The sequence below is a fragment of the Brachycentrus maculatus genome, unplaced genomic scaffold (assembly GCF_059751285.1).
Source record: "Brachycentrus maculatus isolate JH-2025_06_01 unplaced genomic scaffold, ASM5975128v1 h1tg000089l, whole genome shotgun sequence".
NCBI classification, from domain to species: domain Eukaryota; kingdom Metazoa; phylum Arthropoda; class Insecta; order Trichoptera; family Brachycentridae; genus Brachycentrus; species Brachycentrus maculatus.
The window spans coordinates 3375976-3390000 of NW_028280843.1; the positions used below are offsets into that span (position 1 = coordinate 3375976).

Below are 14025 nucleotides of genomic sequence, written 5' to 3' on the forward strand. Positions count from 1 at the left end.
GTAGCATTATACAAGTGTCAATTAAAAAAAACAACAACATTCCACAAAGTTACTGCCGAATCAATAAATAGTAAAAAGTATTTATATATAAATATTATACATCTCTCAAGTTTATACATATACTTATATTCAATAAAATATATGAATATAGTAATTTTAAAACAAAGTTATTTTGTAAGTTACAACATGGTAAATCACAAAGTAAGCGCTTCAAATATAAATAACAGTAGATTATTTTTTTCTTTTAAAAAGATACAATCACTTGATTGTATTTTTTCGATAAAAAGATTGTATGAAAAATTCAAAGGTCAAAAATTCATTCGCCTACAGAAAAAAAAAACATCTGTCAATAAAAAAAATGGTTAGCATCATAACGGTACCAGCAAAGGACTAACTTAAAAAGGACTAGCTGATGAGAAAAATAAGACCGAATATTAATAATTAGTCATTATTTTGCATGATTCTAAATTGTGAGGTAGAACTCATCAATAATCATTCTCAAATGATCATTGGTTGATTTAAATTATTCTGCATTGCAATACACAATGGCGGAGAGGACTTCTTATAAAATAGCCCCTGCGAAAAAAACGAGACGATTGGTGCACGGGGTGAAACGTTTGAGAAACCATGTTCTAGACGCATGTATCGAAAATCAACGAAGAAAGCAAATTTTCTTTGAATTTCGCAATAATTAATCCACTTATCACGTCCAAAATAAGGCAATATATCATATTCAAGTATAGTATTAAGATAATTGAGGGAAAATAAGATAAATTTATTCATGAAAATCTATTACTCACGATAAAAAGACATCCAATATATTCATTGGATGTCTTTTTATCTTTTATATAGCAGTATACGAAACAATTTCATAATCAGAAACATCTACCTTATTGAGTATAGCAGTTGCCAGCAAGTCCTCATAAGTGGTCGGGTTGAACTCGGGCAGTCGGCCCTGGGAGTCTCTGGGAAGGCCACTGAAGTCCAGGAAGGCCGGAAGATGGAGGGCTTCCTCTATGACCCGCTGAACGAGTTGTTGCAGCCGGCTGTGGGCGGTGCTGGCAGACTCCGCCTTAGTCACCGGTAGATCTGGAATAAAAATGATCATAGTTATAAAGATATAAAGCAAGGGTGTCTACTTGGGGCCCGCGGAGCAATTCACATATTTTTTCTTTAAGTGTACATATAAAACCACCAAAAGAACATTTCACCGTGCGTAGTTCGTATCATATCCCATATATAGAAGTATTTCACTATCGTGACAATTTCAAGACCCATATAATGGCGTCACGTAGTTAAGACGTTGGACCAAAGAAGAGAAAAGTAACAGAAGAACTGAGAAGTTTTCTGATAATTTTTGTATTGCCTAACTCCAATTTAATAAATATGTTTGATTCTCATTTGACTTAGACTATGATGTTCTCTGCGTTAATCTAACCATGAAGTTTGTGTGAAAGCACAAAAATATTGTCAAAAAACATCACAAATCTGGATTATCGCCAGTTAAATGAGTTATTTTTCATATTATTTTCATAGGATATTTTCTAGTGTTTCTCATGTATGTGATTATATTCCAAGATTCGGACTTCACATACAAATTAAACAGTTTACTACTGGCTAGAACACTCAAGAATGTAATGGTCAGCACGCTCGGCTACCGTTCTGGAGGTCCCGGGTTCGATTCCCAAGGGGAGTAAAATAAATATGAGTGATTTTTTCACTGTAATATTTATTTAATATTACCCTGGACTGGTACCTGAAGCGGAAGGCTGCTCATCTTTCCTTCATGTGTAAACAATGATGATAGCACTGCGTTTATATGACGTAGTGTCATATGCACCATTGGGGTGCGGATAAGGGTTAAAAAAAGAACACTCAAGAAGGGTGAAAAGCCATTTAAAAGAAGAAGAAGAAGACACAGTTCTGCTCCATAAAAAGCTTTCTTTCATATTACCAACAGATGTCTCTAGTGAAATTCTAGTGTTTCACGCACCATGTTTCGAAATTAGACCATATGCACACATATATAGAAGTTCAAAGAATTTGAGTAGTGTGGTTGTCAATCATAGGTAGAATTGGTGAATTTTACACGTGTGTAAAGTGATCACTTTATCATCACGTACGAACCGTAAATTCCCGGACTTCCATATTCTTCTTCATCCTATGTTGAGATGTCAAAAAATAATAAGTTATACTAACATACATCCGAGTATTTTTTGAGAATTAAGTACAAACCTACGCCTTAGATATATTTTTTTAATATGTTAAAAATCACTCGTTGAACACCATTTCAGAATTATCTAAATTACATATTTATCGTTCGTGATAAACATTGTTTGTGACATAAATAGCGCTTATCACAAATGTTCGGAATTTCTATAACGGTTGCTTAACTGTTTAATTAATTCACTGATTATATATAAGATACCATAAATGTTTTATTATTCAACCCCATAATAAAAACAATAAACTTTTTTCCATGTATTAATAAAAAAATGTAATTGCTCGTAGACCTATTAATACAAATATACATATTACATCTAAGCGGAATATTAAAAAAAACGTTATAAATTAAAATTGATAATCGAAATTCAAGTTACATATCGCTACTCCTTTCAAGAACGTCATAAATAAAAAATCGACAATTTTCAGTTGTGCATGTTTTCAGAATGCCCAGAAAATGTACTATATCCCAGCAAAAGCGGCATATTTTTAACTTAATATTTAATATTTATTTTATGTAAATATTAAATTATTTCTAAAATAACAGCGTTAATAAAATTCTCAAGGACATAATAAGTCTTCGTTTCATTCAAGAAGTCGGTATGTATCTACATATAAAAAGAAAATTATATATTGTGATATGATCTTACATACTTGTAATCAGGGGCGTGCATTTCATATGGGCAGAAAAGCAGTGCCTATCCTAACTTATGCGCGTCACATAAAAAGCTTACCTTATTACCTACAACTACTGCCTACCCTAGTAAGTAGTACCTATCTTAACTTACTACCTACCTCTACTGCCTACCCTAGTTAGTAGTACCTATCGTAACTTACTACCTACCTCTACTGCCTGCCCTAATTAATTTGCTGTGCACGTCACTGGTTGTGATAATCATATTTTATCGATAAAAACTTCACATCCAAAATTTAATCAAGATATAATGTGAGTATAGTGGCTGCTATGAACAAAAAAAAGGTTTATGAAACCTTAAAATATGTAATTTAAATTGACGTCATGGAAATATATTTTTTTATTAACAATTTTTTTATTGTTATTTATTTCGTGTAGGTACCTATATATGTCAACAGGCAAAATAAATAACTAATAATGATAGTTTTTATTAAGGAAATCTTACATGTTTTGATGAAGTTTCTCATGGTAATCTCGATAAAAAATTTATACGCATATCACAAGAATTAAAATGAAGAAAAATATTTATCATTGCTCGATAAAAAAAATATGACAGGATTTTATAAAAATAAAATATAATATTTTTTTTTTTTAATTTTTAAATCAAACGTATTAAAAGAAATTATTATAATCAATGATGAGTGATTTAAAAATTATTAACAGAAAAAATAATGATGGAAGCATAAGGCAGCAAATTTACTGATTTTTAAAAATTAATTTTTAGGACCAAATAAAGTCATTAATTTAGATCAGGGGTAGATAATTTGCTGCCATGAGGCCACATGCAATCTTTTAGCTACTCTGATTCTAAATATATAATATAAAAATTCAACTTCCATATCTCCGCAAAACTCAAAAAAAGGTCGATGGATTGACTTTTTACAAGCGTAGCTTTTTCAATATATTGAGCAGATCGATAATATCCTTTAGAAATGAAAATGTTCCCCACCCCTGATCTAGACTATTGAAAGTCAATAATTTCACCCATAAAACCACCTTATTTAAAATAGATGTATATTTATATTTGAAGCACTAACTTTTTGATTTAACTGATAATGTAATTTTGTTTTAAAATCACGATTATTTTATTTATTTATTACAACTAAATTATAATGTCTACCGGTTTCGAAGCTAACCGCTTCTTTATCAAGACTGATAAATACTAAAACACTATCTACTTAACAATATTCAAAATATTTTGACGGTTAGGGAAAAAGGCTTGGGTAGATTTCAAGTGGCTTTATTTTTTGTGTTGATTGGCAGTCACAGTCAAAAGGGATCAGGGATGATGAGTGATTGGAAACGTATTTAATAACGGACTTTTAGCACAATCATTTACTTGTGTATTCATTAGCTGTAAATTATTATTAATTGCCTTTTTAATTTCTAATATTTCCAAGTGATCTTATTTAATTCCTCTATTGCATGTGTGTAATAAATTTATGCCTTTATTTTTTATCAAATGAGTGATTGTTTTCTATTGATTGGAAAATTCAGAATAATGATAATAATTTTAAAACAAAATTAAATTTAAATTATAAAATAGATGTGTTGAAATACTGATAAAAAAAATACGACATCTGTGAAAAATATTATCGACTAAATTAAATGCTCTTTGATAAGAACAAAAAAAACAGGGCAAAATGTTTGTATTTAAATTCTACAGTTTGTCATCAATATTGATAAGGAGTATAATTTTGTAGATAAAGAGCAACCAATCTAGAACACATTCTCTATCGTATCTAAAGCGTATCGTATCGTAAGCGTTCTCAATTCTTAGTGCAATATTAGCTAAAGACAGTCATATATGTACATATGTACTTCAAGCTGAAATCACTGCACTGAAATTTTACGGAAAACAAACGTACATTTTTTGTTTAAATACCTTTAACTCTCTTGAAGTAGTATTTTACGAAAATGGCACTATATAAAATTTCCAACATTTTGAGTGTGTCCAAATACTTGTTCACAAAATCTGGATTATCTCCAATTACAGGAGTTATTTTCATATTATTTTTTGACATCTCATCAAAGATGAAGAAGAATATGGAAGTCTGGGCATTTACGGGGCTTACGACCGTCATAGGCTGGTTTAAGTGATCACTTTACACACGTGTAACATTCACCAATTCTACCCATTATTGACAACCACACTACTCAAATTCTTGGAAGTTCTATATATATGAACCAATTTAGAAACCTTGTTCATGAATCACTAGAACTTCACTAGAAAAAATTTGATAAACACTTCACTAGTGAAGTTCTAGTGATTCATGAACAAGGTTTCTAAATTGGTTCATATATATAGAACTTCCAAGAATTTGAGTAGTGTGGTTGTCAATAATGGGTAGAATTGGTGAATGTTACACGTGTGTAAAGTGATCACTTAAACCAGCCTATGACGGTCGTAAGCCCCGTAAATGCCCAGACTTCCATATTCTTCTTCATCTTTGAGGAGATGTCAAAAAATAATATAAAATTTTCAAGTTTATTATTATTATTAATAATATTAACTCAAGTTTTGTAATATTATATTTGATGTAAGAAAATCATAGATTTTATTTTGAAAGCTAGCTGGAAATTCTCAACACATAAATCAATTCAAATCATTGATTATTGATTTAATGTCCTAAAATGGGTAAAAATAGATAATTTATTTTCAAAATTAATTTCATGCTCTTTTCGTGATACATTCAAAATGATAGTCATGATTTGATAAACACAATTAGTTTGTTCAGAGGTGAAAATTATTTTTATTTGTTTGATAATAAACGCCAAGAAATTTATTATTGGTCTAATAACCACTACACTATGTCCGCCAGCATTGTGGTTAGCGCGCTAAGCTACCATGCCGAAGATCCCGGGTTCGATTTTCAAGAGGGTCAAAAAAATATTAGTGATTTTTCTGTCTAATATTTATTTAATATGACCCTGGACTGGTACCTGAAACGGAAGACTGATCACCTTTCCTTCGTGTATATAACGATCAAGATAACACTACTTATATATGATGTAGTGCCCTATGCACCATTGGGTGCGGATAAGGGTTGTAAAAAAATATATTCTGAGTAGTAAAATATTATATATGTAACTATCTAAATGCTGTGCAGGTACGTTTTACATGTTATATTCACTGTCCATGCATATTTATTATAGATAATACTTGGACCTTGCATGTCCGATAATATCGTTTATTTTCAATAATCTTTATGCATTACTGTTAAATGTAGTTACTTATATAAAAGTGTAATGTTGATGTTTATAAAAAAATATACTCCTAACAGAGAATGAATAGGGAATTGTGAAAATAATGTTTTTTACTTCTCAATATTTAATTACTAGCCAGTGAGGTCTTACGTGGTAGATGATAGCTGTAATTTAGTTTTTGATGTTATACTTTTTTATTTGACTCACATTTGAAACGAGCCCATGACCCATGTGTAGTTAAAGGTTCTTAACATTACACTACAAAGGGGGGTATTTATATAATGTTTTCAAAAGGATAACCCTATTAGGTTACTTTATACTAAAGGCTTGTCTAAATGTATTAAGATAACTATGAAGAAAATTTTGTGAAAAGTTTGTATATTTGTAAATCACAGCACTCAATTTAAATAAAATCTTGTCTAAATTTCCTTTGTTGTTGGTGAAAATCAACCCCGCGACGACATATCGCTCACTCTTTTCAACAAAGTCATATATAAAAAAAACTTGATTTTTCAGGACATTGTTTTCAAAATTTTAAAATATAATACAATGTATTAAAAATAAATATCAAGCCACTTATTGAACTTTTTACTGTGCAACAGATCTTTTTAGGTAAAACCTGAATGTTTTTTCTGGGTTTGAAAAATATTTAGTATATTTAAAGAAAAAATTAAGCGATACCTTTTCTTTAAAATGCAAAAACAACACTTTCTGCCTTGTAGCGGGTAAATATTGAGTTAAAAATATGCCGCTTTTGCTGGGATATAGTACATTTTCTGGGCATTACAAAAACATGCACAACTGAAAATTGTCGATTTTTGATATATGACGTTGTTGAAAGGAGTGAGTGATATGTATACATCGTCAAGCGAAGTCCATATTTCAGATATTAAAACACGTTACAGGAAGGATATCCTCGTTATGTCACAATATTTAATTAGATATTCACACTCTTTATGTATATCAATTTGTATATTTATGTCAAGAGTTAAGTTTTTTTTTAATTGTACACAACTGTTTATGGTTATGATAATTATCGCTCTTCATGAAACGATGAGTAATATTTATTTTCTAGACAGACTTAACCCTTAGTTGAACAGTTGCAATTTAAAAAAAATCAAAAAAACATCTTACCCCACACTTCATCAATCCAATAGGCTGCCAGATATAACAATCCTGACATGCCTATCCAAAAGCCAGCCACCATCGAAAACAAGTAGTCCAACATTTTCGTAAAATCACTTACACTTCACATTTATAATAGCAATAACTAAATAACAATACTATTGCACAAATTGTTTGGCATCTCAGAGCCAAGTATCACATTTTCTAACCAAAAAAAATCACTTCAATATATCCATGTACTGGAAAATCTTGGCCAATGCTCTAGTCAACAATGAATTGTAATAAATATATAGAAATAAAACGATTATTATTTTCCTGTGCCCGAGAGTACGTGCGTGTTTAAGATATTTTCGTAAGAATCGGATATGAAAATGACTGAGTCAATATCGAATCAGGTGTGGTGTGTTGTCTGGGATATAGAAATCACTTGAATCAAGAGGGATTTTCTACTAGAACAAACGTACAACATTCGCGATAAGACAGAAAGATAAGACTTATCGAATTATTAGTAAAACTAATGTCATAAATATATAGTCCACACTCTTATTGCTTCATAACTATAAACAGTAAGCACATGTAAATTCTTTTGGGGACTACGCAATCCAGATAATCTTAACATATGAAGGACTTTCGATTTCATTGAACGAATAATATATTCGATGCGGAAATTTTCTGTGTAAAAATATTTTCTTTTCTATCTATCTATATTTCAGTTTTCTACTTATTTATAAATGCTTACTTTTGACTAAATTTAGGAGAAATGCATTAGTTATTTAAATTAAAACTTTGTAAAACCGTTTTGTCACCGCCAATAAATTAAATGAAATAAATTGTTCAAATTTATTTCAAGGTTTCGTTCTTATCTAAAATAATTGTTTTTAAAGACTTTTTTTGCATTTCGTGTTCAAATAGGTAGATTATTATTTTGTGTTTACTTTGTTTGTTCTCCCTTTTCTTACCCTTACCCGCATCCAATGGTGTATAGGGCAAGTATTATACATTAAAATGAGTATATTCAATATAAAAATATTTGATTATTTTTCTATTATTTTGAGTTTTTATTGTTCAAAATTTATTTAATACAATGTAATATAAATTTCACATATGTAAATATTATAGACAAAGCTTCTAATAAGTATACACATTTAAAAGGGTTCATACGTAATCAGGCACACATATACGTATTTTGAATATTTAAAGCAATTAATTTTGTGGATCATTGTAATACATTTTGGAGAATTAAAATACTCTGTTTTTCGATCCACTTACATTTTTAAACCAACTAGTTTCAGCAACAATCAGTTGCCCTCTTCAGGGTTTTTTTATGACTAACATAACGTCATAAAACAAACTCTGAAAAGGGCAACAATCTGTTGCCAAAACTAGTTGGTTTTTAATAAAAATGTGAGCGGATCAAAAAAGTATTTTATTTTTCCAAAATACACATATTTAAAAAAAAAAATTATACAATTATTATGATATTACTCCGACGCATTAACAAATTTCTTTTTATACGCATGATTGAATAAAACCACAACATTGTACAACTATAATACGACATTGCTTTAGATTTAACGGGTAACTGTGAAGAAATCCGTTCACATGTTAAGCATACAAAATTTCCAGGAAGTTTTATCATCTGCTATTCTTTCAATTTATTTCTATGAATAGATGTGTTTATATTCGTTTCGCTTTATTTGCGAAAAATGTACCCATTTTATTGTACAATGATAAGTAAAAAAATATGTGAAAAATTCAGAAAACCATGTCCAATCTTAAGAAATCTAGTGGATCAAAACAATTTAATATACAATAGTACAACGTCAAGAAGACTGAGGCATGTAGTCATAATCTCTCGAAAAAAATATGTAAAAGAATAATCATTTTCGGGACAGATCTTGGAGGCAGTAAAAAATTTATAACTATTAGATTTAGACAAAGCTTTTATTCTTTAAAATATTACATAAAATCAATCTGAGTTCACTATGCGAAACGAAACGAATAGTTTAAAAACATAAAGTTTAATCATTGATTAAAAAACGAAGGGTTGGTAATAATTTAATTGCTTTCGAGAAAATTGCATTTGGTGTATCCCAAGGCAGAACATTGGGACCTCTACTATTTCACCTATATCAATGTATGTTTAAATATAAAATATATATACATGCATATATATATGTGTATATATATATATATATATATATATATATATATATATATATATATATATATATATATATATATATATATATATATATATATATACATATATATATATATATAAATATTTATATATATATATACATATATATATATTTATATATATATATATATATATATATATATATATATATATATATATATATATATATATATGTACATATATATATATATATATATATATATATATATGTATATAAATATATATATATATATATATATATATATATATATATATATATATATATATATATATATATATATACATATATATACATATATATATATTTATATATATATATATATATATATATATATATATATATATATATATATATATATATATATAAATATATATTTATATATATATATATATATATATATATATATATATATATATATATATATATATATATATATATATATATATATATATATATATATATATATATATATATATATATATATATATATATATATATATATATATATATATATATATATATATATATATATATTTATATATATATATGTATCCTACCGTGCATAATTATTTAAATCTACTTAATGAATAAAATATATCATGTCTCACAAACTCTCATGATTCAAAGTGCTAAAAGTACCGTAAGAGCGCTAAGAAGCGCGATGACGCTCCTCGCGACAAATGTGATACATTGAATTATCCGCGCTATCCATTGTGTGCGTTTATGGTTGTACCATTGGGGCAGGTATTTGTAATTGGTGTATGTATTTTAGAAATATAAACTGCTGATCAAATTGCTCAGCATTTTTTAAAATAAATTTCGTAACTCATAAAAGGCATTAAGTAGAACTTAATTATTTAATGCTAGCCGTACCCGGCCACGCGTTTCTGTAGCTCAGTCTAGTTTAATGAAAAAAATAGAAAATGCATTATTTAAAACAAATTATTTCACAATGCTCGTTAAACAATGAAAATGTTCAAAATCTCAATTTAATCAAAAATATCAAAACGTTTAAGAAATAGCTTTGCCATTGCGGTCAAAAAAGATGTTTGAAATAGTCTTGTCCACCTCCGTAGCGTAATGGTTAGTGCGTTTGGCTACCGTACTGGGTCAAAATAAATAGGGGTTATTTTCACTCTCATATTTATTTAATATCACCCTAGACTGGTACAGGAAGCGGAGGTCTGATCAACTTGCCTTCATGCCACTAACGCTGAGTCGCTACGATGCAGTGCCCTATGCACCATTGGGGGCGGATAAGGGTTAGAATGTATATCTTTACACATTATCTTATCTGTCCCAGAAACGCGAAGAAAATATCGAAAATCGGTTAAAACACGCGCGTATTCAAATGCAACGCTGTGTAAAAATTCAAAGTAATTGTTGAATTAAGGAGCTTAATATTTTCAACAAACACGCATTTACATTTTTACTTATAAAGATTTTCTGAAAATATTTTAATTCTCAAAAAATCATCAGTAAATTTCAATACGATTAATTAATTACTATTCACATTTTTTGTTGATAAAAACAGGAAAAATATGTTTAAAGGCGTTACCTCAAAAATGTAAAAACTAACATTCACAGTCACTTTATTTCACTAACAATAAAAAAAATGAGGTTATAATCCTACATAATATTTTATAACACAAAAGCTAGGTGATAAAATTATCATAACATGGATTAAAGCTTTAATTTTTCGTTGCTAATGATCAAATGTCATAAATAAGTACTGTTATTTGCAATCAGCAGAAATTTCTAGTAGATATGAATACATGTTAGCTATAAGTATTTACAACATATGATACTCATCGGAGATTGTGTGAGGCTAATCTGATTACATACGTTATATGGCGACAACCTGTTTTTTTCTCTAATATATTTTTATTTGTAACTGAAAACAACTGAAAATTGGCCGTGAAATCATTTTGAAAAGATGCATATTTAAAAATACTGTTTTTTTACGATTAATTGGAATTCACGAGCCGAACTATTTCATTAATCATAAGCTAACGTAACAATTGATTTGTGATATTTATTTTACGAGTATTTTTTTGATATTCTGTCGTGGTGTACAGTGATCGGGCATATTGGTCGATCGACACTACCGCTGGATATTTCGTTCGAACGGACTTTTTCAAACAGAATAAGAAAGAATTTAATTTTTAATTGCTTAAATTTATTTCTACCACCTGTGGGCTATATTTTATAAACTAACTAACTAACCATCACGCCGCTTCCCCGCAGGGGTAGGCAGAGAGAATCGAACGCCACACCACTCTGTCTTTGCAAACATTCTTCGCCTCTTCTACATTCATGCATCTCCTCATACATACCCGACGATTATTACGACTCCTGACCCATATTTATATTTTATTGTTTTGAGTATATATGTGATACTCGCCTAGTAGATATTTGAACGAAAAGATTTTTACCTAATTATATATGTACTAATTGTGAACAATTAATTGCATTTTTATATGAGAATATGCATGAATGTGGAAGAGGCGAAAAATGTTTCTAAAGACAGGGTGGTGTGGTATTCTATTCCTTCTTTTTGCCCCTGTGGGGAACGGAGTGGTGGTAAGATAGATATATTTGTATGTTTCTCACAATATATTAGGCCAGGCAAAAATATCGGTAAATGGCATACAGGTAACATATACCCAGATATTTTTCAAAATCCAAAGTTTAATTGTGACCGTATTTTTGTAATCGCTAAGAGAGGTATTTTTCTCATTTCATACATTTTTTTTTATCATTTTACAAAAAAATTGTATCAAGTAATTTCATTCAATCCGGAAATGCCAGTTAGATGGAATGTCCATTCTACGAAATGTTCAGGTGTTAGTTTTATGCAGCAAACCCATTTACCAGTAATAAAGTAGATTTTTCTTTGATTTAGATATATAAAATTAGATTACTGATTTCAATGAAATCAAGTTTTTCAGTAGCCTTAATTATGAAAGTTGTCTCACTACACGATATATTTCAGATGTAGAAATTTGAAATGCACATATATCACCGATATTCCGTTCTGCCAATAACTGTCTTGATGAAATGGAACAAATTCAGACAAAATTCTGTTACTTTAAAAAAAAAGTTTGTACACGATGGGGCAAAATAGCGGACGATTTTGATGTAACTAGAAAAATATTCAAAAATTTAGAAAAAGTAGATTAAATAAGTAAATTTAAAAGTAATTTAAAAAATACTATATCTGAATGTTGTCCATTTGAACGCTAAAGTTATTCGACTAATCTATCAGTGTATGTATGATAATCAGCAATCCAGTCTGATTTGAGTCACTTTATCTATTTCAGGTATTGTTTAAGGATTTTAATTGTTCTCGGTGGTTCCTTCTACATATATACTCTGTTCTTTAGACAATCCAACCAAATCGCTGCGTCATGCGATGACGAACTTTAGGATTCGACATGATTTTTTGCTCTTAAATAAATGAACGTCATCTTTCAGACGTAAATTTGAAAGAACTTAATTTAAAAAAATACTTTTTACATATGTTATGTTACTAATGTGGTGACAGTTGATATTAAAATTTATAATTGAAATATTTTTTATTATATTTATCGCATTTCATTCTGTTTTACATTCTGAAGTGTTGAGTTCTATGAAATATAAGTATACAACATCGAAATCAATAAAAATAGACCTGTAATTTGAATTTTTGGGTAATATATCCATAATAAACATTGGATAAAATTTTACTTCTATTTACATATACATGATAATATGTTACGCGTTTCGTCTTTTTATAAACACTCTTAGTAATATTATTTTTGACATCTCATCAAAGATGAAGAAGAATATGGAAGTCTGGGCATTTACGGGGCTGACGACCGTCATAGGCTGGTCATAGGCGGCACAGACCGTCATAAGTGACCACTTTACACACGTGTAACGTTCACCAATTCTACCCATTATTGACAACCACACTATTCAAATTCTTGGAAGTTCTATATATATGAACAATTTCGAAACGTTGTTCTCTTAATAAGACGAAACGCGTCACATATTATCATATATATGTAAATAAAAGTAGAATTCAATCCAATAACCGTGTTTATTTTGGATAAACTATTACCCAACAATTCAAAATGGAATTCTACCAACTGTCTGTAGTTACAATAAATAACGAACTGTGACTTTTCAAAAATTAATCCCGGCTGCATAAATTACTTGAAGTCTGAACAATTTGATTTGTAGTGTGGTTGTTGAGGAAACGTTGGCGACATTTTAACCTCTGTTCCATTAAATGCGGAAGGTACTTTATATCTATTAGCCATGCAGGTCAGAATTCACATTTTAACGGCAAACCCAGGGAACGCGAGAACGTTGAACTTGAATAGGTAATATGTAAAATGGCACTGATATTTAACAGTAAAGACATTCCGCCGCGTAATACGAGATGCCTCACACATTACTCCAGATTCCTGGGGTGGGAATTCTAGAAAACTCCCAGCTAATGAGCTGTCCCTAATTTATTTAATTATTTATTAACACCAAGCCTTGAAGTGCAGTGTGTAGACTTTTACTGTTAGAATGTCGTCT

General features: G+C 29.4%; 1 protein-coding gene across 7 annotated transcripts in view; it reads right to left on the bottom strand.

The window, feature by feature from the left end:
• The window catches only part of LOC148310752 (uncharacterized), a 33942-nt gene that overhangs the window by 14679 nt on the left and 5238 nt on the right, over nucleotides 1–14025 (bottom strand). For 3 of the 7 annotated variants that reach the window (XM_088258006.1, XM_088258002.1, XM_088258003.1), the window contains exons 2-3: nucleotides 7259–7453; nucleotides 890–1089 (exon numbers count right to left, since the gene is read on the bottom strand). In XM_088258006.1, coding sequence (XP_088114132.1) covers nucleotides 890–1089; nucleotides 7259–7352 — 294 coding nt within the window. In that variant the 5' untranslated portion in view covers nucleotides 7353–7453. Of the gene's footprint in view, nucleotides 1–889; nucleotides 1090–7258; nucleotides 7523–14025 lie in introns of those variants that run through there. The other 4 variants (XM_088258005.1, XM_088258000.1, XM_088258004.1 and 1 more) reach the window with 2 other exon arrangements.